At 44.7% G+C, this 24084-nt stretch overlaps 1 protein-coding gene across 1 annotated transcript in view; it reads right to left on the bottom strand.

Moving 5' to 3' along the window:
* Nucleotides 1–1293: 1293 nt before the first annotated feature.
* The window catches only part of itgb8 (integrin, beta 8), a gene marked incomplete at both ends in the record, with an annotated part of 45012 nt that continues 22221 nt past the window's right edge, over nt 1294–24084 (bottom strand). Inside the window, 9 exons of the mRNA XM_080735487.1 lie at nt 1294–1422; nt 6934–7103; nt 9662–9781; nt 10502–10605; nt 12404–12632; nt 13163–13595; nt 14772–14912; nt 18357–18449; nt 19205–19300. Coding sequence (XP_080591613.1) covers nt 1294–1422; nt 6934–7103; nt 9662–9781; nt 10502–10605; nt 12404–12632; nt 13163–13595; nt 14772–14912; nt 18357–18449; nt 19205–19300 — 1515 coding nt within the window. The remainder of the gene's footprint in view (nt 1423–6933; nt 7104–9661; nt 9782–10501; nt 10606–12403; nt 12633–13162; nt 13596–14771; nt 14913–18356; nt 18450–19204; nt 19301–24084) is intronic.

Below are 24084 nucleotides of genomic sequence, written 5' to 3'. Positions count from 1 at the left end.
CGTGACCACAAGGGCGCAGTCTAAGACAGGGTAATATAGCAAGCTTGGCTTGATGGTAATGTTCTTTCTTTCTGTGGAGTGTCATTTAAGCATGTAAACCTAAAACATGGTAGTGTTTCTATTATGAAATCATAAATAGGACGCCTCTACATGCACACATGTCCACGCGCACACACAAACGCACGAATGTGCGCACGCGCACGCACACACACACACACACACACACACACACACACACACACACACACACACACACACACACACACACACACACACACACACACACGCATGCACACACGGGCACAAACTGAAAACTATACTTCAAAAAAAATTGTAGGAACCACTTCTGTTGATGAATGACGCCGTCACAAGCCGAAAATAGACGATTGACAAGCGACGAACAACACTATCGGTACAACAAAGTATAAATCAGGCTTCAAGCTCCTCCCCATCAGATCCAGTATAGGGACATCATGTGACATTGTAGTTTCTCCAACACATTCTGTAGAATTCAAAAATACTGGCCACAGTCACACAACAACACGGTCAACGAGAGGTTGGTCAACCACTTAACAAACACCTAACAATCCATAGCAGCTTCAGTCTGGTTGACCATTCGTACCACATGATATCAGTCTGTCCAGGAAGAGGCGGTGGTTTGAGCGGGGAAAGGTGTTCACCGTCAAAGTTAGCCAAGGTTCGCTCCAAAATGACCCTAGATGTATTGCCTTTTGAACCGGGACTCCCTCCCTCCTCGACTTGACCCCCAGGGGCGTCACAAGGGGGGGGGGGGGGGAGTGGGACTGAGTTACTAGGGCCCAATGTGGAGGGGCCTTAATTATTTTATACTTTAGCTATTGAAAAATAGCAGATATTCAAGCTCACAGCGCGGCACCGAGTCCCGCGCTGCAAGTTTGTGGATCTGCTATTTTAGAAAAGTCGTGAAAATGTGTGCAAATCTTTGAATATATGTATTTTTTAACTCATATTTTGCTTCTGGGGGGTCCCTGGAACTAAATATTTTGAGATGGGGGTCCGTAGCCAAATACATATCATTTTGGGGGTCCTTGACATGAAAAGGTTTGAGCACCACTGACATATAGAAACATAGGTTTTTCAAAAAAACCTTGGAAGGATTTAGAAGACTTGCACAAATGTTCACGATTTTTCAAAAATAGCAGATCTACAAGCTCGCAGCGCGGCACTCGGTGCCACGCTGTGAGCTTGTATATCTGCTATCTTTGAATAGTTAAAGTACCCAGGGCCCAGAATTTGGTGCGACACCCCTGCTTATTAGCACTGCCAGGAGGCTCCCAGGGGCATCTTGGGAACCTGGATGTGCATCTCCACCGGATGGTCGAGAGGGCGGTCCCGCCTGTAGGTCACCGTCTTCTCGTTGGACGTGGGGATGTACGCCAGGTCCTGTAAGGTGCGACAGACACGGACAATAAGTAAAATTGTCAAATACAGACGCACGGCACGCACACAAGCAGAGAAAAGCCATCAGATGTCCCTCACTATAGTACGTATAAGCCCTTGCTGCTCCATTGACTAGCAGCTCTTTTGTTTCCTTTTTCAATATTGATAAGGTGGGCATAATAAGCTTTGGCTTCAGCCCGTGCCTTTTCGGGCAAAATATATTTTATTGACTATATTCTGTATGTTTAAAGGGATAGTTCACGCCCCAAATGACTTTTTTTTTTACGAGATAGCCAATTTTAGAAGTTTTTTTTCTAACTAAATTGACAATAAAACCAACTTAAGAAGAAGGAAAAGAAATTGTACATTTAGTTTTTTCAACTGTTGTCACAGTTGTGTCATTGTGTTGGTGTGGCCTATACTAGTAAGACACCTCAGGGTGACTTGCGACCTCAGGGTGACATGCGACCTCGCCCTAAAGGGCGAGGTCGCGCCAATTCTTGGCCATCTGGCCAGTGATGTATATGGGACCAGTTACTCATATATGGAGACCCCTTCATGATAGTTATGTTATGTAATCCAGTACCTGGCTTAAAGTCCTGTTCGCAATTTGTTGTGAGGGGAGTTTCTCACCTGAACTGAGTCAGTGTGTCCCTAGACATGAAAAATCACAGAGGTGCTCGTCCGCCATAGTGGCACGAATGGCGCAATGGCTGAATCAAATATGGCTGCCATTGGCTATGATGAAAATCCAACCTTTCTGTTTCTGGGTGTATATTCACATGTAATACCTCCATTTGGACTAATTGGGGTATGGGGAATTCATTTCTGATATTGTTTTGACCATTTTGGGTGATTTGGACCTTGAAAGTTCATGGTCAAGGTCATTTTGCTATTCCGAAGACCATAGCCATAACTTGACCATTGTTAGGAGTAAAAACAGGTGCAATAGGTCTAAATCAACTAATTCTGACACGTATAATTCATTTCTGATATTCTTTGACCATTAAGGATCATCTTGTCTTTGAAATATCTATGTCAATGCCATTTTTCAAAAACGATTTTGTTCATTACTTGCACTTTTATAGTATTTGTTCATAATAGTTTGTTTTGTTTATAACAAAAGACTTACTAGTGAGAAATACAACAAGTAAACATCCCCATTTAACTTTAAAGGGGGATTTTAAATACAAATTCTGGGTGTCTGAAGAGAACAAACAGCTCTCCAGCTGTGTGTTTGGAATATGATGTCCAATCAAGCCTTTGTCGGGCAACAGTGGCTCAGTAGGTAGAACGTCTGCCTTGGAATCTGAAGGTTCCAGGGTCGATTCCCGGCTCTTCCTTGTTATGTGTCGAAGTGTCCTTGAGCAAGACACTGAATCACTAACTGCTCCCGATGAGCAGGTTGGAACCTTGCATGGTGTGTGAATGTATGTGTGAATATGTATGTTAATGGGTGAATGTGAAATACATTGTGAAGCGCTTTGGAGAAAAGCGCTATATACTGTCAATGCAGTCCATTTACCATTGTCATCTCTGTTGTCTCTGATGATGAAATAGGTGGCTGGTGGAGTAGAGATCCCAGACATTTGGATAGGATTGAGGAGGCTGACACATGGTGCATGTACTAACTCTATTATAACTAAGCCTATCTCTAACCCTAACCTTCACTAAGCTAATGGTTGGAATAGTGGGATATACTACACCCCATATTTACAAGCACTGGGGATGAAGGAGATCTGGCAGCAGTATGGCACTGGTGAGAATCGGCACATGCTTCTACTTCATCAAGCAGTCTCTCATCTTGGAACACCATTAGCTAAGACAGTGATCAAGGCACATATGCCTTGGAGACTGAAGATGACTGCATGGGCCAGGTGAGGATTACACATGCAGTTATGGTTTCTGACGAGTACAATATCTAACCAAATTTGACAGAACAAGACTCAGCATTGGTAGCAGAGAAGTACAACAGCTAAGACCAACAAGGCACCTTTCTAGTGCATTTCTTGCCACCTGCTTGTAACAGCCAAGGAACCTGAGGAAAGACTAGAACGTAGAACCAATGGAACATGGATCAGGGCATGACATTAAGGCTTGCCCTGTTCATTAAAAATGTACTTGAACAAGTGGATCTTGGTTTAATTTTTTTCTGTGACGCTCCTAGCAGCTTTGTGCTGTATATATGCAGACTATGGACTGTCCATACTATGGAGTGGAGGGTGGAGGGAGCAAGGGGGGTCATTAGCAGTCCTTTTGTTATTCATTCTATTTCAATGTCTGACTAGACACTTTTTTTTTATCCGGACAAGTGACTTTTGTGCTAAGGATAAGTGCCTCAAAAAGTCAATGTCAAACCCTGATGGATGGAAGGAACACTTCGACTTTAGTATACTCCTGCCATGTCTGAAACGTGACACTCAATGATATGGCTGCCTTGCTGGTGGAGTTCTGTGCATCATATTTTGTGATGGAACAATGGCAAATCCATCCTGTAAAAACACATCACACTAACTAACATGCACACAATCACAATATGCTGCACTTTGAGGGAAATGGTTAGTTCATTTTGTGTGTGATTTTATTTGTCACTTTTATTCTTAAATAGTCTTATTTGCTCATTTAAAATCCCCCTTTAAAGTTAAATGGGGATGTTTACTTGTTGTATTTCTCACTAGAAAGTCTTTTGTTATAAACAAAACAAACTATTATGAACAAATACAATAAAAGTGCTAGTAAAGAATACAATTGCTTTCCAAAAATGGTATTGACATTGATATTTCAAAGACAAGATGTTCCTTAATGGTCAAAACAATATCAGAAATGAATTATACATGTCAGAATTTGTTGATTTAGACCTATTGCACCTGTTTTTACTCCTAACAATGGCCAAGTTATGGCCATGGTCTTCGGAATAGCAAAATGACCTTGACCATGACCTTTCAAGGTCCAAATCACCCAAAAATGGTCAAAACAATATCAGAAATGAATTCCCCATACCCCAATTAGTCCAAATGGAGGTATTACATGTGAATATACACCCAGAAACAGAAAAGTTGGATTTTCATCATAGCCAATGGCAGCCATATTTGATTCAGCCATTGCGCCATTCGTGCCACTATGGCGGACGAGCACCTCTGTGATTATTCATGTCTAGGGACCCACTGACTCAGTTCAGGTGAGAAACTCCCCTCACACCAAATTGCGAACAGGTCTACAGGCCAGGTACTGTATTAATGTCAAAACATGCCCATATATGGACATTACCAAATATGGGCATTCCCATATATGTCCTTAATATTGATAACATAATATCCTTAATAATGTCCTTAATATTGACAATATAGGAATCTCCATATATGGGCATAAAACGTACGTTAATTAGTAATGCCAAGCAGGGCATTGGTGAGTTAGGGCCTTGGTTTGTTGCCTGTGGATCTCCATATATGGGCATAAGGGGGTACCCTAACATTCTCATTTTCGGCCTGGGATTTATGACATCAGAAATCTCCATGTATGGGCATAAAAGGTTTTTTCTTTTTCTGGGAATGACCATATATGGACTTTTATACCCTGAGAAATCTTGTAGCTTGTCTGACTGTCACGTGACATCACTGTGACTCACTTCCTGTACTGACAATACGGACAGTCAGACAAGCGGCAAGGTTTTTCAGGGTATAATGCGACCTTCGGTCGCAACAACCCATTAAAACCGGGAAATGTGCCATTTTAGATTTTTGCGCCGGGTATATTAAAAAACAGCAGATATACAAGCGAGCTTGAACATCCTATTTTCCCTCTTTTTAAGTTTGTTTCCAAACGTCAGCACCTCAACAAATCCTTGGGTGCGTTACTGTTCCTGTTAACGTAATAATAACTCACTTCTGTAACTTTGAATACTTGCATACTTTATGTTTGAATTAATGTACTTTTTTATTAATAAACAGAACAATAGAATCTAATATAATAAGACATTCTTTTTGCATGCGATAATGAAACCCCAAGCACAGTTTTGTACTTGTTTGAACTTAACCATTTATCATAGCACTTTAAACTCACTCCCTTTTCAAACCGTAACTCATATTTGTCTGCACGGGCTTTGTTGAGTGTTTCCAACAGCGCGTTGACTCCAATGCCAAGTGTTTCACTGTAAAGCACTGGTGCTATAAGGTGAGCTTACACAGTGAAAGACTTGGAAAACGTTATGTCAACGGAAGTTTTTCCATCGTCTCCAAGGAGCTCTGCGTACTTTGCAGTGACCTCGCAGGCTTTCGGTCGTTAAGGACAAAGTGATTAACTTGGGAGCTGGGAGGAAATGTTAAACCCAGCTGAAAAACGCTCATGGCAGGCTCTCTGTCTCTGATGCCGTTGTTTGAATGCTGTCCAGTGAATGTGCTCTGCTTGGAACTGAACTCTTGCTAACAGTGTATGGGAATACATCCCTCCTGCCAAGTGACGCGAAGCATCACTCTAGGATGTTTTCATTCATGCTGTACTACAACATTTACGAGGTCACTTGGTTTCATTGTTATCTCATTGGTGCTGACTACTGGAAACACACTTTAAGTTTAAAAGGGGGAGAAGAAGTGTTGCACACTCTGAGCCCATATTAAGTTCTTTTTAAATGTATGGATGTTTGGGGCTGCTGGCAATATCCTTAAACCTACCTACCTAGGAAGCTTCCCTGTAAATGAGACTGTCATTTTTCATTTTCTCCCTGGTTTAGACATAGCCAATTTCCCCTTTAAGTGTCCTGTGGCCCCTGTTACCGCCAGCCTCCTCTGTTGGCCTGGGAAGGGAATAGACTACCATGTGCCAAGAGTCACTCTATAGTCGCTTCATTTCAACTGACAGTGCAGGAACTTCATTTACCAGGAGAGCATAACATCTTCCCATGTTACCAACCAGAACCAACCACTAGGTGTCACTGTATTGCAGAGATATGGACCTGGCAGGCTTCCCTCCTGTAAACCACTGCCTGTTGTGTTCAGCGCCCAGCCCAGCAATTCCAACTGCACAACCTCCCAAATGACCATAACACTTATATTGACCTAACTAGAGACAAGAGCCTGAGGCAAACAGAGCAGTATTGGAATATGGCAGAGGCAGTGCCCCTTATTAACCCATAGATTTAAAAAAATGCCTTCTAAATCCTGGCCTAACGTTTCTGAAAAAAACGTAAAGAAACGTAAAACAAATATATATATATCATTGCTTTCGGCAGAAACGTCATATCTCCAAGTTTTAACTTTTTGTGTTTTTTTTCTTTTCTTTGTAAATGAACACCCTACTTGACATTGACAGTTTTGGACATGGTTTCCACCCGACAGAGACGACATATATATCTTTTCAACTAAAATGACACAGTGGCGTTCCCGACTTGAAAGGTATAAGAACGTATAGACCTAAACGTGTCCAGTCAAAAAAGGATGCGCATGTGTGTGTGTGTGTGTGTGTGTGTGTGTGTGTGTGTGTGTGTGTGTGTGTGTGTGTGTGCGTGCTTGGCGCTCGCACCTTGCCAGTGTTGTGGTAGCCTCCTCCGTCGTCTGTGGTGCCCCCCGGTGGCTGCAGTCCTCTCCTCTGCAGCAGCAGTCTGGTGACGGCCACCACCACCAGCCCGCACAGCAGCGTCAACGCACACACACACAGGAAGGTCCCCACCACACCACCATGACTCACACACTCTGTGGAGACACACACACACACACACACACACACACACACACACACACACACACACACACACACACACACACACACACACACACACACACACACACACACACACACAACCACCGATGATGAGTGTGCATGTTCCTTCACACACACAAAACATGTTCACGTAGGGTTTGACTTTGAGGTTCAAATGGGGTACTTGTTTTGCTGTTGCTTGTTGGGTTTGCGGCGAGGGGAATTTGAACCTGCGCTCTGGAAAATACATCGTACTATAAAGTTCAAGTTGTGGATGTGTGGGCGGATTATGTGGCAAACCGGTGTTAAGCAACACTGCTTCAGTGTACGACGTAGGTGGTGAACATGTAGCCTACTAGGGTAGTGGTTCTCAAACCTTTTCATGTGAAAAAACAAAACAAAACAAATTAATATGTATTTGGTTGCAGGACCCCCATCAGAAAATATTTGGTGCCAGGGACCCCCATACGATGTTGTTAAAATGTTTCATAAATATTCAAAATGTTTCTACCGTATTTTGAATAGCCAATGTGTAGGGTTAAAGTGATTACATATATATTTTGATGATATACTGATAGACAGGGGATATCTTCAAAAATAGTGTCAAATCCTGGAATAAATTCCTTACCAAGGAAGTTTCCCTAGGAGAATCCGTTACAGCTGCTGAATGCTGTGGTCCCATTAATTTAACTATACAGGATAAAACACACCAAAATAAATAGGCATTAAGTAGATTCTGAATACATTGCAAGCATTTGTTTTGCACGAAAAACATTCCTTGGGCTAAAAACGGACCCACAAAACTATGGTTTAGTGATGAGTCATCACTTTTCACAGTTTTATGGGAGCCGCATTTACCCCAAGGAATGTTTTTTGTGCAAAACAAATGCTTACAATGGATTCAGAATCATGAAAAAACCCTAGTATGACCTCTCACAAGCATATTTATTTTGGTGTGTTTTATCCTGTATAGTAAAGTTAATGGGACCACAGCTTTCAGCAGCTGTAACGGATTCTCCTAGGGAAACTGAATTTCAGTCTTTGTGAGATGGGTTACTAGACACCTTTACAAACACATTGGTGAAGATTGTTTTTGGTAAGGAATTTATTACAGGACTTTTTAAGATATCCCCTGACTATGACATTTCTTCTGGGACTGCATCAGCCGAGAATGCGGGAGTAGACCCCTGGGAGATCGATTGCTGAGGTGGAGCACCACACCTACCATCAGCTCCTAGCCTCCTACTTTCCACACCCAAGCATTGTGCTATTAGCCTACCACGCTGAATTGGCAGTGCCCAGGATCAAACCCATGACCTTGTGGTCCAAAGGCGAGAGCGCTAGCGGCTGAGCTACCTGGTCCTGGAGGCTCAGTTCTCTAGGTGGTGAACAGAGTGCTCACTGCTAGGGGTCGGGGTCATTGTGTGCAGAATGATTGGCTCATCTCTCTCTGACACAAAGAACCCAAAGTTCTGCTCTGACATTTCCTAGCTGTGGTTACCATGGCGACCTGGCTCCTGCTGCACTCTGGGAGGAGTGGGCGTGCACGGGAAGAGAGTGTCCCGCTGGGCACGTGTGTGTGCGTGTGTGTGTGTGTGTGTGTGTGTGTGTGTGTGTGTGTGTGTGTGTGTGTGTGTGTGTGTGCGTGTGTGTGGAGTGGAGTGGGGGGGTAGAAAAGGAGTTTAGGGGAAACGGGGGGGACAGGGGGGAGATACACAATGACCAGCGCTGTTCCAAAAAGATGACGGGAGGAGGAGACAAGCTGACACGCTCGAATGCGCTATGATGTGTGTGCGCGTGTGAGTGCGTGTGTGTGTATGTGTGTGTGTGGGCGTGTGGGTGTATTGGTGTACAGTGTGTATTAGTACAGTACGTGTGTGTCCGTTAGTGTGTAATAGAGTGCATTGGATGTGTGAGTGAGTGTATGTGTGTAATACTAGTCCCTGTCGGGTGGAAACCTCATATGTCCAAAACTGTACTGTTACTTGTTCTGTAACAGAACAAGATCGAAACTAAATGTGCCGCTGAGCTTGTAGATCTGCTACTTTTGATGCCTTTGTGTGACACTGTAGTGCCACACAGTGCTCAACTAAGGGGTCCTTGGCCTGAAAACGTTGAAGACCCCTGCTGTAGTGTGATAAATTAGGGCGTTAACTTACGATAAAACACAAAAAGTTATAATATGGAGATAAGAGGTTTCAGGCCTACAGCGACAACATGTGTAAGTGTGTGTGTGTGTGTGTGTGTGTGTGTGTGTGTGTGTGTGTGTGTGTGTGTGTGAACGCAGTGAAAGTGTTGTGGGAGCAGAGAGGAAATGTAAAACACAGATGTTAGAGTGACAGCGAGCGCTTCGCTTACACAAATACACCGGGGTGCTGGAGCACAGCAGCGGTAGCAGCGGAACTGACCTGGATTGAGTGTTTGTGCGTATGTGTGTGCGTGTGTGTGTGTGTGTGTGTGTGTGTGTGTGTGTGTGTGTGTGTGTGTGTGTGTGTGTGTGTGTGTGTGTGCGTTCGTGCGTGTGCGTGTATGTGAGTGTCAGAGCGGGTACCGGGGTGTTTGCTGATGTGGAGCTGGGTTCGACCGGACGCCAGGCTTGTGTGGAACCTGTAACGACAGCTGTCACCGGGACTCGTGTACACGCACTGGGCCCACAGCTCGCCCCTTAAACCTAGAGAGAGAGAGAGAGAGAGAGAGAGAGAGAGAGAGAGAGAGAGAGAGAGCGAGAGAGAGAGATGTGTGTGATCCAAAGCCCCAGTGAAAATCCAGAAGGGACTTTTGTAAACAAAACACTAGAAGAGAGAGTGGAGCGAATAGTGAAACTGTTTAACTCTTTAACCACTTGGGTTCTTTGCCAAGCGGTACAAGCCAAATATATTTCCTTCCTACTACATCAACTGAGGAAAAACATCTGTTGAATTACAGCCATGAACCCTATAGCTCACTACCTGTCGTATATGCAATGCATTGTGAGCTTATTGATCGGTCATTTTAGCCTAAGATTGGGTGTATAGAGCAACGTTTTCAGGCCAAGGACCCCTTAGTTGAGAGAGAGATGAAGCAGGGACTCGCACAACTTCTTCATAGATTCCATATCGTTTCATTGTGACAGCAAAATCATCAGTTTATTTTGGAATCATGTCAATTTGTGTTTTCAAATATTTAACCACTTGGAAGATTTGGAGGACAACCTGTATTAACTCTGAGGACCCCCTAGGGGTCAGACCTCTAGGGGGACCAGTTCAACAGAGTATATGGTTTAAAGAGGTTTAAAGACATGTAAAAACAATCACTACACTACACTACAGCGATCTTTATCTCTGTATAAAACGTCTAATGTAAGTGAACTGGGGTGCCACCGGCTGTGTATGGGGCATGTGAGACGGCGTACCTGACATGTCATCCACATAGCCCACCAACGGGACACACGTGTGATTGCAGTGTCCCCCCTCTTCCTGTGTGAGACCCTGTGACAGGTGGCAGTCCACGCACTTCCTGTGGGAGAGAGAGAGAGAGAGACACCCTGATACATTCCATAACAAGGCTCTCACACACAGAGAAAATCTAGAGAGATGCCCCCTCAGCCAACTGGTCCAGGAACTCTGCACACAAACACAAGCTGAGCAGCCAGACAGAAAACTCACGGGATTAAACAACATTATAAAACAGCAAAAAGAAAGCTAACTGACACATTGGAGAGAAGCAACCCAAAAGCAAAGCAAACTAGAATGCTATTTGGCCCTAAACAGAGAATACACAGTGGCAGAATACCTGAGCAAGGTGACTGACCCAAAACAAAGAAAATGGAGAGGGAGGAGGAAGAAAGAGATATGCTGCAAGCCTGGTCTTAAATGGAATTACTAGAACAGAAAGGTTGTGAGTTCCGACCCCATATTCCTTCTTTACAAAAGCTTTATTCATGACTTTTTAGTATGAAAATCTGCAGATCATGTGCGTGTGTGCGTCACATGCCTCAGCCCCATATTTGGACATACCGGTATTGTGTCAGTCCCATGTGGTCTATGACGTCAAACATCTATGATGTCAGACGTCAGTCATCTCCATATTTGGGAAAATATGGCCACATTTTGTCCAACTTAAACAACCAACTGCAACGCGAGTCACACTGAAAATGAATTCTGTCCTTTTATGCCCATATTATGGAGATCCCTGATGTCATCAATATTAAACCCATATATCTGGGAATCTCCATATATGGATATATTGTTTCAGCGCAGCCTCACTCTTAGGGCGTCTTACTGGTTACTATAGTTACAAAAGAACATTCACATACGGTACATAGATTAGCACATCCAGCATCTGTACTGTACTGCACATTATGTATTGCTGCTGCTATTGTTTTCAACCCCCACCTTTGCTGCACCACCTTATGTCTAACCTGATGTACGTACCTGCTACTATTCATGCTTACGTATCATTTGTACTGTATATCTTTGACTTTGACCTCTTTCCACCCTGTGCTTGCTCTTTCCTCTATCTCTATCCTTCCTCCCTCTTCAGAAAACTAAAAACGACAAAATAATGGAGCTTTACACCTGTAAACCCTGTAGCCCCTTTCTGGAACCCAGTACATGTTTTATGTATTTGGGCCGGCGGTATCCAGGGTCCCTCGATTCGAATGTCAATGCGTTCCCCCGTTCACGCCTGTTACCACTGTCTGGTCTAGAACAAATATAAACGTGATTGGCTAAGCAACAGTGCAGCTGGCCAATGACAAGATGGGGTGGGCGGATTACCAAGTTTCCGTGGGACCCTATACTGCAGTGCACTTATAAAATATAAATCTCTCAACACTTTGGAGACTTTATATTTGTTTGAGACCAGAGAGGGGTACTAAGCGTGACCGGGAGAATACTTTGACATTCAAGGTAGTTTCGTCCCCTCCAATAAAATAAAAGAAGAAAATAAAAAAGAGAACTTGAATTCATGAATATTTTTTTGTTTTTGTCGCACACCTGAGCCAATAATTTCATGACTGACAGCAGTTCCCTATGGAGACACAAAGGAGACTATTTGTGTCTCCATAGTAACTGCTGTCTGTCATTATATACAACAATTATAATTATAATCTTAGGAATGCGACAACAACTAAAAAAATATCCATGAATTCATGTCTCCATGGAGTAATCGATAGAAAATAAGGCATTTTGGGAGGTGAACTATCCCTTTAACTGGGTTCCGAAAGGGGCTATAGTCTATACTGTAGTAAACCATGTGACGTGACGACGAAGTTGATCCTAATACAAGTGGCTAATTAGTGATTGACAGGTACCAGTATGATTGGCAGGTGCTGTGGCAGAGGGGACATCTCTCGCAGAAGGTTCCAGAGAATCGGGGGTCGTCACACACACATCGGCCGCACGTGCACCGGCCTCGCCCGCTGCACAGCGGCCCGCCGCCGTCGCCAGGTCGGCAGGTCTCTGTGGAAACGGGGCAGCCGCAGCTCTCGCCTGTCCAGCCGGCGTCACACACGCATTCACCCGACACACACTCACCTCGTCCTGAGAGGGAGACGGAGACAAACATTAGATAGGTGTATGTAGCTGCCCCCAGCATGCGCACACACACACGCACGCATACACACACACGTCAGGGGTCATCGCCATTTTGGCCTGTGGTGGACATTTTTGTCAAAATTCAATTTTTGCCACAGACATACAAAATGAGTGGACTATAATATTACCAGAAACACATAAAGAGATAGCCCTGAATGACCATAACAGGTCTGTAACAAATACATTTGTACACTCCCAGAGTTAAGGGGGTCCTTGAAAATAAAATCTTTGATAAAAACTAGGACCCCTAATGTGCCTTGTAGAAAATCTGTGTCGTACATATTCTGAAGAAAACCTGGAGACTTGACGTTCAGTCTTTGGGTATTATGATCAAAATAAGAACATTACAATGTTGTGTAAAACTGAAAATCTAAACTTTTCCACCGTCAAGACCAAGTCTTTGCCAAAGACATATTTGTCTGTGTACGTACAGACGATGATGACCCCTGCCGTCCATCCATCCCCCCTCTCCTCACCTGCACACAGCAGTCCCCGTTGGTAGGTGCAGGAGAAGTCGTCCTTCTCGCAGTACTTCCCGTACACGGTGCCCAGCCGGCTGCGTTCGCACAGACACCTCCCGCACTGACACGCTCCACGGCCGCTGCACTCCAGCTCCGCCCCTTCGGCCCTACAGGCCCGTGCGTCCATGTCCTCCTCCCTGCCTGAGTCCATAGCGTCTCTATCTGGGTCTCTTCCCATCATGTCCTCCTGGTTGCTGCTGCACGGTGCTGGGGCGTCTCCTCCACAGCGCCCCGCCGTGGCCCCGCAGCGGCAGCCGCAGTGGGAGCGCACTCTGACCACGGTGGACTCGTTGTAGCCCACGGGACGGACCGTCAATGTCACGTCTTCGTCTTCAATGCCATCATCGTCTGGACAGGAGCGCAGGCCGACGGTGATATTGAAGTACACCTGCATGGTAAAAGGAAGACTGGTCAGTTCAGTCAGATAACTCACGAATAGAGGGTATGCGCGTGACATCATCATCATACCCGGAAGTTATGCAGGAACGCCTACTGGGTGGCAAAAACTGCTTTCTGGCCTTGACAGCCCATATATCCGAACAGAAAAGTCCTATCTGATTGCATTAAACAACATTACAACGTTAAACTCACTTTGCCACTCGATTTGACATCGACTTTATGCATGCGCATGCATACCGCTACCTCAATTGAGAACGTTTAGGCACTGCTATATTCCCTGCTCAGCACATATTTATACAAAATAAACCCTCCTTTCACAATTCATGTGCTTCAATGCAAGACAGAAAAAATACATAAAGATAAAACATAAAATGACTGCGATGCTATTTTAACAAATGTAACTGGGGACCCCCTGGAACCACCTCAAGGACCCCTGGGGGTCCTCAGCCCCCCACTTTGAGAACCACTGTTATATACTCTGCATATTACAGTATATCTATACGGTGGTAAGTGCAAATATGAATATCCCAGTTCAAACAGAGCTGGGTGCTGGAACAGGAAATTAAATTGGAATGGGGGGAGTACCCAGAGTCACATGACAATGATTTTCCTGAGTGAATGTTTGGTAATAATCAGTTCAGCTCGGCATGCTTTCTAACTCTGTCTCAGGCAGCAAACACTGTTGTGAGGAGTGGACCAAAGAAAGACCAGGACGGTCCTAGAAAGTCAGTGTATTTCTGCCAGTTTCTTGTCTGCCTAGAGGCTGTTTTTGAGTTATGGGTTAGATTAGGGATGCAGACAAAATGATGTGAGGTCGCTAGTAGTGTGTGCAGGCACGTGCACACATAGACATCAAAGGGGGCTTGAGCCCCTGCCCTTTTATCCGTCTGTAAAAAGTGCCCTCTCCAGACCATGAATGCAGTTTTCACTATGGTGAAAGAAATGCCATACCTTTCCATGCCATACCTGAATGTGTGTTTCAATCATTTAGTGTGGTATCAAGTACCGAAAATAGCCGACCTCCAAGCTCACAACGCGTTGCAGAAGGCCCTTTTAGAAATGTCAGCCCCTGCCTCTCTAACATTCTCTGCATGTCCCTGAGTGTGTGTGTGTGTGTGTGTGTGTGTGTGTGTGTGCGTGCGTGCGTGCGTGCGTGCGTGCGTACCGTCTGGTTGGGCTGTACTCCAGTACAGCTGTGCTTGGTGGCCGTGGAGCCGGCAGGACACAGAGGAGAGACAGACAGCCAGTACCTGCTGACCGCCCTGTCCTCTAGAGAGACAGACACCTTCACCTCAGACAGCAACCTCTGCCCACACACACACACACACACACACACACACACACACACACACACACACACACACGCACGCACGCACACACGCACAAACACAAAGACAGAGAGATAGAGAGAGAGATGACAAACCAAGATTTAAAGTATGTCAATAAATACAGTCTGCACTGATATAGGATCATGTATACAGTATGTGAGCAAAATAATTAGAGATTATTACGTTCTATCGGGAAGTCAATTTAAAGGAGCTATAGTAAATTTTTTCATTGTAGGGCAGACACTTTGTTTACATCCTAGTCTATAGACTAGAATGTAAACAAAGTGTCGGTCTGACAATGGCCGAAATGATTATTTTATCATTATTTTACGCTTGTTGTGGTCATTTTTGAATAGAAACACATATATGAAGCTTATTTTTTTATAAAATATTTTCGAAACATTATTTTTATTTTAGCATCCGTTTTTCAAGAAAAAGTTGACTATAGCTCCTTTAAAGACCAAATGTAAAGTGTAAGAGAGAGAGAGAGGGAGAGAGGGAGAGAGGAAGGAGGGAGGGATGGAGAGAGAGAGAGAGGCAGAGAGAGAGAGAGAGAGAGAGAGAGAGAGAGAGAGAGAGGCAGAGAAAGAGAACACAGATAAATGAAGGTTGTCACATGGGGCTCAGAAAGCGCTCATTGTCTTGGCTGTCTTTGTGATAAACACCGGGGCTTATGGGAAAAAGTAGGCAGGTCCAAAAATAGTGTCTTTGTATCCATCTGTGATTAGGACACACATGGTTCCCGTGGTGATCTGATAGCCGCTATAATGCCAGCCTCTGTTCTGCGTGCTACGCTTCAGCTGCATGCGTGTGCGTGTGTGTGTGTGTGTGTGTGCGCGTGTGTGTGTGTGTGTGTGTGTGTGTGTGTGTGTGTGTGTGTGTGATTGGACCGATCTGTGGATTCTGCATATTATTCTGCAGCCGCACAATGGAGTGCTGTGCCTGAGGGAAGATTATAGCCTAGAGCGCTGCCAACTTAACAACCCCCGCACACTCACACACACACACACACACACACACACACACACACACACACACACACACACACACACACACACACACACACACACACACACACACACGCACACACGCACTCGCACATACACACACCACACACACACACCGCTTTGCCTCTCTGTAGACTCCTGTTCTCGCCAGTGTGTTTTCGCTGTTTCATTAAGCCTTCAACGCCCCTAAACATCTCCCTTCATTCTCCTGCTAAGCAGCACAGACAGTCCAAACCTCCTCCTCCTCCAAACTGAACTTGAGCCCAACTTTTAGTCTTTGGCGTACGGCAGTATCGTGCCCCTGAAAATAGACCAGAGCTCCAAGCTGCACAATGCGTCGTGGACACTATAGCACAAGGGTCTTCAACGTTTTCAGGCCAGGGACCCCTTAGCTGAGAGAGAGAGATGAAGCAGGGACCCCCACTAAATATTGTATAAAATTGTGTTGCAGATTAAAAATGTTCATAGATTTCTTAGACAGCTTAGACTTGTTTGAAAGCACTGTCATCATGTTGGAGTAATGTGTATTTTCAGACATTTAACCACTTGAACCCTCCAATACTTAGTCGGCTCTTCTTTTCCCTCATCTATACACTACAGTAAAAGACAATACATGCTCCTTATGATGTTGGAAAAAACACCAGGGTTCGGACAAGCTTTTCCAAACTCTTATACCTGGCCTTCTACAGGGCGCCACCATTGCCTTTTATAAGGAATAAGGTGAATAGTTCCGAGTCAGGACAGCTGTGGATACATGAGAAAATAAAAAGTTCTGAGACCGGCCGTCATAAGTTCAGAAAGCTGTCAAATCGTAGTTCAGGTCGAAAGTGGCCCTCACATCTAAAGTTTGGGCTGCTACGCGGCCCTCAGACCCAGGCCCTCACATCTGTGTTGTCGAGCTCCATACAGTACATGGAGCTGACTGATTTGCGCCTGATGCCATGACGACACATTGGGGTTAGACAACGCACTACATTATTTGAGCGTTGCTGAAATGGGAACTGCTTATATGGTTATGTCCGAGTCATAGTGATGACGTATTGGCCATTGCAGACCCGTAAGGATCCACAACCAGTGAATTAATCACTGCACTAAAACTGACCCCGACATAAACTCAATTAAAACTCTTTCTATCTCTCTGCTGTCCACGGCCAGCGTGCCCTACAGTATTTGAAGAAGAGAGAATGAATGAAATGCAGAGGGAGGGAGGAAAGAGGGCAGCTAAAAATAAACAGAACAACCTCAATAAAAAGGAACGTGGGAGGGTCTACAGTCAGAACGGTAATGGAAAGGAATGCGTGGTATTCTGTTAGGTGCTGTGTGTGTGTGTGTGTGTGTGTGTGTGTGTGTGTGTGTGTGTGTGTGTGTGTGTGTGTGTGTGTGTGTGTGTGTGAGAGGGAGGGAGAGAGACAGACAGACAGAGAGAGAGAGAGAGTGTATAATTTATTTAGACTTGCCAATTATACTTCCGCCCCTTCTTTCTCCCAATTAAGTCGTTGAGTCAGGAAAACCCATGAACTGAATTAAAGTATTTTTTTATAATGAATATAAAATGAGCGATACATTTATTTGGTTTGGCGATGAACAGGATCTGCTTTTAGGTCGCTCTGAGGGAGCGCACACTAAAGTGATATGTTCCCAGCAAGAGTGGGTCATTCCCACCGGGCAAGATAAAGATAAAGATAAAAAAAATATCGTTCTCAGCTATTTAAACGAATTTAAAAAAAAATTCAAAATAGAAAAAAAGGCAAAGACGTTTAGGGATAAGGTGTAAGGCATGGAGGAAAATAGGGCCCGTTCATCTCCCCTACCGATAGAAGGCCTTCCAAATAAATACCCTCCCCAAGGGACATAAAAGTAGATCAAAACAACAGGTGGTAGCTGGGCTGGTGGAGGAGGGTGAGCAGCGATGATAAGCTATTTGAACCCCTAGTCTCACCCAAGCGTGTGTGTGTTAGAGATGGGACGATATGAACATTTCATGTTACGATTATTGTGACCAAAGAAATTGCGATTTACGATATTATCACGATAATCAAAATGTCCCCAAAATCCACTATTCTGGGCCGGAACATTTGCCAAAAAATCAAAAAATAGCCGTTCTACAAGCTCACAACGTGTCGCAACGGTAGAGTCGGTGGGGTGAAAAAAAGACTGTATCAAGTACGTTATTTCCAGGTCTGTTTTACCAATTAGGCCTAGAGTGGTACCAGATATGCAGCTCGAGGATAATTTCACGATAAATTTCAATCTCCACAATGCGATTATTGTGAGTGTTCTTTATTTCGCGATAAACGATAACAATTATCGTCCCATCCCTAGTGTGTATGTGTGTGTGTGTGTGTGTGTGTGTGTGTGTGTGTGTGTGTGTGTGTGTGTGTGTGTGTGTGTGTGTGTGTGTGTGTGTGTGTGTACCTTGTATGCGTCCACCACCAGTTCGATGAGGTTGGGTGCCTGGAAGAGGCCCAGTTTGCCCAGATAGGAACCTGGGAGGAAGTCCACCAAGCCCTGCATTGGGAGGACACAAAGCAAAGGCTTTGTCAGTGAAACCACTAGCGGAAAAGGTGCTTAGATATACAGTCGTTGTCAGTGGGTCCATTTGGTTCCATGTGCACGCTCTCTGAGAGTTACAGATCCGTAAAGGCCCATTTTGGTTCTTATCCTAACTATCAATAGTTTAGCTGGGGACCCCCTTAAGGTCCCCTGGGGGTCCCTGGACTGGGGAGGGGGGTATTAATTGCTTGTGTCTTTATTGCTTCTTTGATGTAGAATTGATTATACATTTTTAATTATTAATATAGTTTTTCAATTCATGGACTACAGTAGGTCATTTAAGGAAGAAAAAAAACATGCAAAATATGCAATACGGATACAAGGTTTCTTCCCAACAGCAACGATTTGTAGGCTCAATTGTTTGAGCGCGAAATGAGAGCACATGCGCCTGGGTGTGTTTGTTTGTATTAGTGTGTGTGCATGTCTGTGCATGTGTGCGTGCGTGTCTGAAAGAATGTCTTAGATATTTGATACTTGGGGTATTTGATTATGTGTGTGTGTGTCTGTGTGTGTGTGTGTGTGTGTGTGTGTGTGTGTGTGTGTGTGTGTGTGTGTGTGTGTGTGTGTGTGTGTGTGTGTGTGTGTCTCCCCCTTGCACCATAAGTTTGTTTATTTGCACTAAGTGTGTATGCGTGTGTGTGTGTGCGTGCGTGCATGCTTGCGTGTGTATGTGCACGTGTGTGTGTGTGTGTGTGTGTGTGGGTGATTACCTCATACCACTGATACTGTTGGTTCTCCACAGCGAAGACAGAGTAAATGTGATTTTCCAATAGCTTGTCAGCCAGCTGGCCCATACTGGGGTGGTCCTGACACACACACACACACACACACACACACACACACACACACACACACACACACACACACACACACACACACACACACACACACACACACACACACACACACACACACACACACACACACGTTATGGGAGGGTGAGTAAGAGACACACAGAGCGAGAGAATATGTCATTCTCCCACAATGTGAATACAAACTCTGCTCTAGGCCAGGGGTTCCCACACCTTTCAGCTGGACGTACATTTAACTGGTGTCTCCCCATAACTCAAACTTATATAAATGGCATTATGAAGCCCTATTTAAAAAGTAGTGACAATAGACACAACACGTCGCAAAGAAGTGAACCTGTAGATTTGCTATTCTTCTGCCTATACATACAGTACATCAGGTCCTAGAATGAGCGAATAGGGGGAAGGGGATCGACGTCACGTGATTCCCTTGTTTGAACTAGCAAAAACTCGGATGTGTGTCTCAAAGAATGTGATTATTGGCAGAATCATGGAAAGTTTATAATATTTGGTGGTAATATTTACCTGAACTACAACACTTCAACATACCGGTATGTTGCACTATGACGAAAAAAAAAACATACAATGTAACACTGGGTGCGTTCGGAAATGCGCACTCAACGCACTGGTGTGCCATGTTGTCGTTCGTTTATTCGGTGCACCTGGTACGTTGTTGTTCGGAAATCCAGTGTGCTGCGCAACGGGTGTGCTGAGTGCGTGCACTGAATGACTCTACTCAGAAGATGGGGTTTGGCGGTGTGGTGCGTCAGTGCGGTGTTTTGATTGGTTGGTTTTCACGGCGGTGTCTCGCGCTTCTCACCTGGAACAATGGCATAGGAAATGATAACAAAATTCACCATTTGGGCTTTATTGTTACACACTCATCAATGTGTAAACTAACAGCAGGCAGGCCAATGTTATGAATTAAATTACCTATCAATAGCAACGTTACGTTAGCAACTGCTGCTTTTAAGAACGTTTTCCGATTGAAAAAGCATACAGCTGCCTCTTAACTGGTCATTCGTAAATAAGCCACACTGAATGCACTCTGCACTCACTACAGTGAGCACACACCCGGTGCACATTTCCGAACGCACCCATTGTGCACGTTCCGTAATGAAATTCGCAATACAAAATGGTGGAAGCTATGTTGTTTGACCCGGCGAAAGAATGACCGGTTCGGCCAAGCCTGAAATACCTGTATGTGTGTTTCAAAGAATTTTCAGAAAAGAGATATAGTATATAGTAACAATAGACCCCTGGGGGACCCCGGCAGTCAACTAAAGTATAAAGGGTTTAATTAAATGGTTATAACGTTAACCATGTTATCTTTCTCTCTCATGAAACATGGGCATATTATGTAACACTGAGATAGTGAGTTGGTTTACTCCAACGGCACTGAAGTGATGCAAACTCATTTTAACACTGATTTAAACACCGGGTGATGCTAGCGGCGGGCTGGCGGGCGATGCTATCAGCTAAATCCTTATACTGCTTCACAGCAGACATCAGCATACAGGCTTTCACTTTGACACAGTGTGACAAAACTCTGCAGGAAAGCGTGACCAAGGCTGATTGTCAAAATGATCGCCACGGTTGTCCGCCGACCTCTGTTTATGGAGAATGAGGGCTTCACGAAGCTATACGTTTACGTCAGTGGTTCTCAAATCTTTTGAGTGACAGCCGCTGATTTTCACGTCCTTTGGCTCAAGTCACCCCTGCAAAGAACTTTTTACAGTAATCCACGGCACCCCCCTGAATCACATTGTTACATTCATGTCACATTCCGCTTCGTAAATATAAAACACAGTAGTCACAAGGAAAACGTGAGAGAATATCCCTTTCCATTGGGACAGATTGAAAAGAACTTTATACTTAACTTTTAACCCCAGCATCCATATTCTGAGGGGACATTCACCAAAAATAGCAGATCTACAAGCTCACAACGTGTCATGCATGTTGTGATGCGGTGTGGGCTTGTAGATCTGCTATTTTTGCTGAAGAGACTTTGGTATAGATCGAAAAAGAACGCAGTGTAACTCTAACTGATAAATAAAGTCACAGTTTACATAAAGTTTACATAGCTAACACTTAGTTGACGAGACTCTACCAGGGGGTCTATACTTGCCTGGTCCATTCCTTTTTCCCTCCATACCAAATCTCCACGCCAAACATATAGCCAAACTACAAGCTCACAATGCACGTTAGTGCATTGTGAGCGGCTATTTTTTTGCCAAACGTTTGCCCCGGCATAGGGCCGCCAGGGTTCATGAATTTAAATCTGCACTATGTAACTACTCCAGATTTGGACCCACAAGTGCTGAAATGTTTTACCATGGAGCTAATAGAGCCTGCCTGCTTGCTCTGGGGATACGTTTAATCTTGACCATCAGGTCAAAATTCGTCTCACATCCTGTGTCTAGACGAGACATGACATTTGACACGAGACATGACCTTTGACATGATCTAAATGGCTCATTAGAAAAGCAGGGAGACAAAACAACCACTCCAATTGTGTAAGTTATATTGCATTAACATATTCTACCACACAGATGTACTAGTAGTTATATTGCATTAACATACTCTAGCTAGCATACAGATTGGACAAAATTAAAATGTATTTATTAAAAAAGTGACATAGTGCCGCTTTAAGGTAGTGAATAACCCCACTAATTCTTGCCTCTGTTTTTGTTAAACACTCGTGGTAGCAAAGCTACCAGACATCAGCAGTCAGTTCAATGAGGGAAAGAGACACACACACACCCAGTTAGGAGAACCACACTAACAGAATCCATATATGGCCAAGACAGATGGCCAAGACAGAGAGCGCGACGAGGTCGCTTTTCGCCCTTAGGCGTCGTACTGGTACTTTTACTTAAAGAGGTGGTGCCATAGTTGTGTTCTTTTTCTGGTTTTCATGTGTCTATGAGGTTGACAGTACTTCATTAGACCCTGGTGTGGTTGTTGCAATTATGTATTCCCTTTGTATTTGGGATGTCTACCTGGAGGCTGACACCTTGTGGGTCAAAAGTGCCGATCCAAAAACAGTGATTAAATGACATCATATAATCATCCCCTCCCCTTTTACCGTTCACCCAACACTATGGGTGTGGCTAACTTCAGCTGGGTCACCACCCACCTGAACAACCAGGCATACTTAATGAACTGGTGGGTGTGGCTAACTTCAGCTGGGTCACCACCCACCATGACAACCAGGCATACTTAATGAACTGGTGGGTTGGCCACATAAAAACCTAATTTTAACACTTTCTGTACACTTCTGTCCCCCTCCTAGTATCTATCTATAAATGCGAGAAGTCTCTGCGTGTGTGTTTGTAATCCGCGTATCTCGAGAACCGTTCGTCCCACCGGCTTCAGATTCGGCACGCGCGCTCCCCGCCGCGGCACGGAGTGCAGTGCCGGGCCTCGACCCGACCCGACGCGCGGTTTTCCCTAACCGGCGCGAAACGTTCGGAATCTCCTTATGCGGGGCTGATTGTTGACATCAGGCTGTTCCGGAGGAAATCGGCGCAAAATCGGTCATTGTGACATCACTGCAGTGCCGGGCGCAAGCGCTGACTCATTGTGACATCACTGCAGTGCCGGGCCTTGCCTCGAACCGACAGATATCTCCGTATATGGGCATAAGACTGAGAACTCCATATATGGGCAGATACAGAGATCTCCATACAGTATATGGGCATATATAGACAGATATCTCCGTATATAGGCATAAAAGGGACACAGACTGATACAGAGATCTCCATATATGGGCATATGGGCAGATACAGGGGCGGAAATCGGTGCAAGCGCTGACTCATTGTGAGATTTGTGACATCACCTCATAAAAGGCTCTGACATCACGTACGCCACATGAGTCAACAAAAAATCTCTGTGAGTGTGTATGTATGTAATCCGCATATCTCGAGAACCGTTCGTCCCACCGGCACGCGCGTTCTCCATATATGGGAATAAAATGAATGCCTGTATGCGGAGCTGATGTCTGACATCAGAGTTTTCCGCAACCGGTACTGTGTGTCCAGAGATCTTCATATATGGGCATAAGTGGACAAAGGCAAACAGATGGTCAAAACGGGTCCTATGACAACAGGTATATTGGGGTTTGCATTAAAGGGTGGGGCATTCATGGGGTTTGCATTAAAGGGTGGGGCATTCATTCCCTATTTCAAATTCGGCACACGCGTTCCCCACCACAGCAGGTAGTGCAGTGCTCGGCCTCGACCCGACCCGATACACGATTTTCTGTAACCAGCACGAAAGGTTCGGATTCTGATGTCTGACATCAGGATTTTCCGGAACTGACACTGTGTCTGCATAGATCTCCATATATGGGCATAAAATGGATGCAGACAGACAGATACAGATATCTCCATATATGGGCATAAATGGACACAGGCAAACAGATGGTCAAAGATCTCCATATATGGGCATAAAGTGGACGCAGACAGACAGATACAGATATCTCCATATATGGGCATAAATGGACACAGGCAAACAGATGGTCAAAACGGGTCCTATGACAACAGGTATAATGGGGTTTGCATTAAGTTTGTCTCCTCCTCCATCTGTTTGTCTGTGTCCCTTTATTCCCATTATGGAGATCTCTGTATCTGTCTGTGCCTCCGACTGTGTTGCAGACACAGTGCCGGTTCCCCCTTTAATGCAAACCCCAGGTTCGGATTCTGATGTCTGACATCAGCCTTTTCCGGAACTGGCACTGTGTCTGCATAGATCTCCATATATGGGCATAAAATGGATGC

This window comes from Nannobrachium achirus (genome assembly GCF_963921795.1).
Source record: "Nannobrachium achirus genome assembly, chromosome: 10".
In the NCBI taxonomy this organism is placed as follows: Eukaryota; Metazoa; Chordata; class Actinopteri; order Myctophiformes; family Myctophidae; genus Nannobrachium; species Nannobrachium achirus.
The sequence above is the reverse complement of the archived record's forward strand: the minus strand, read 5'-3'. Positions and strand labels throughout refer to the sequence as shown.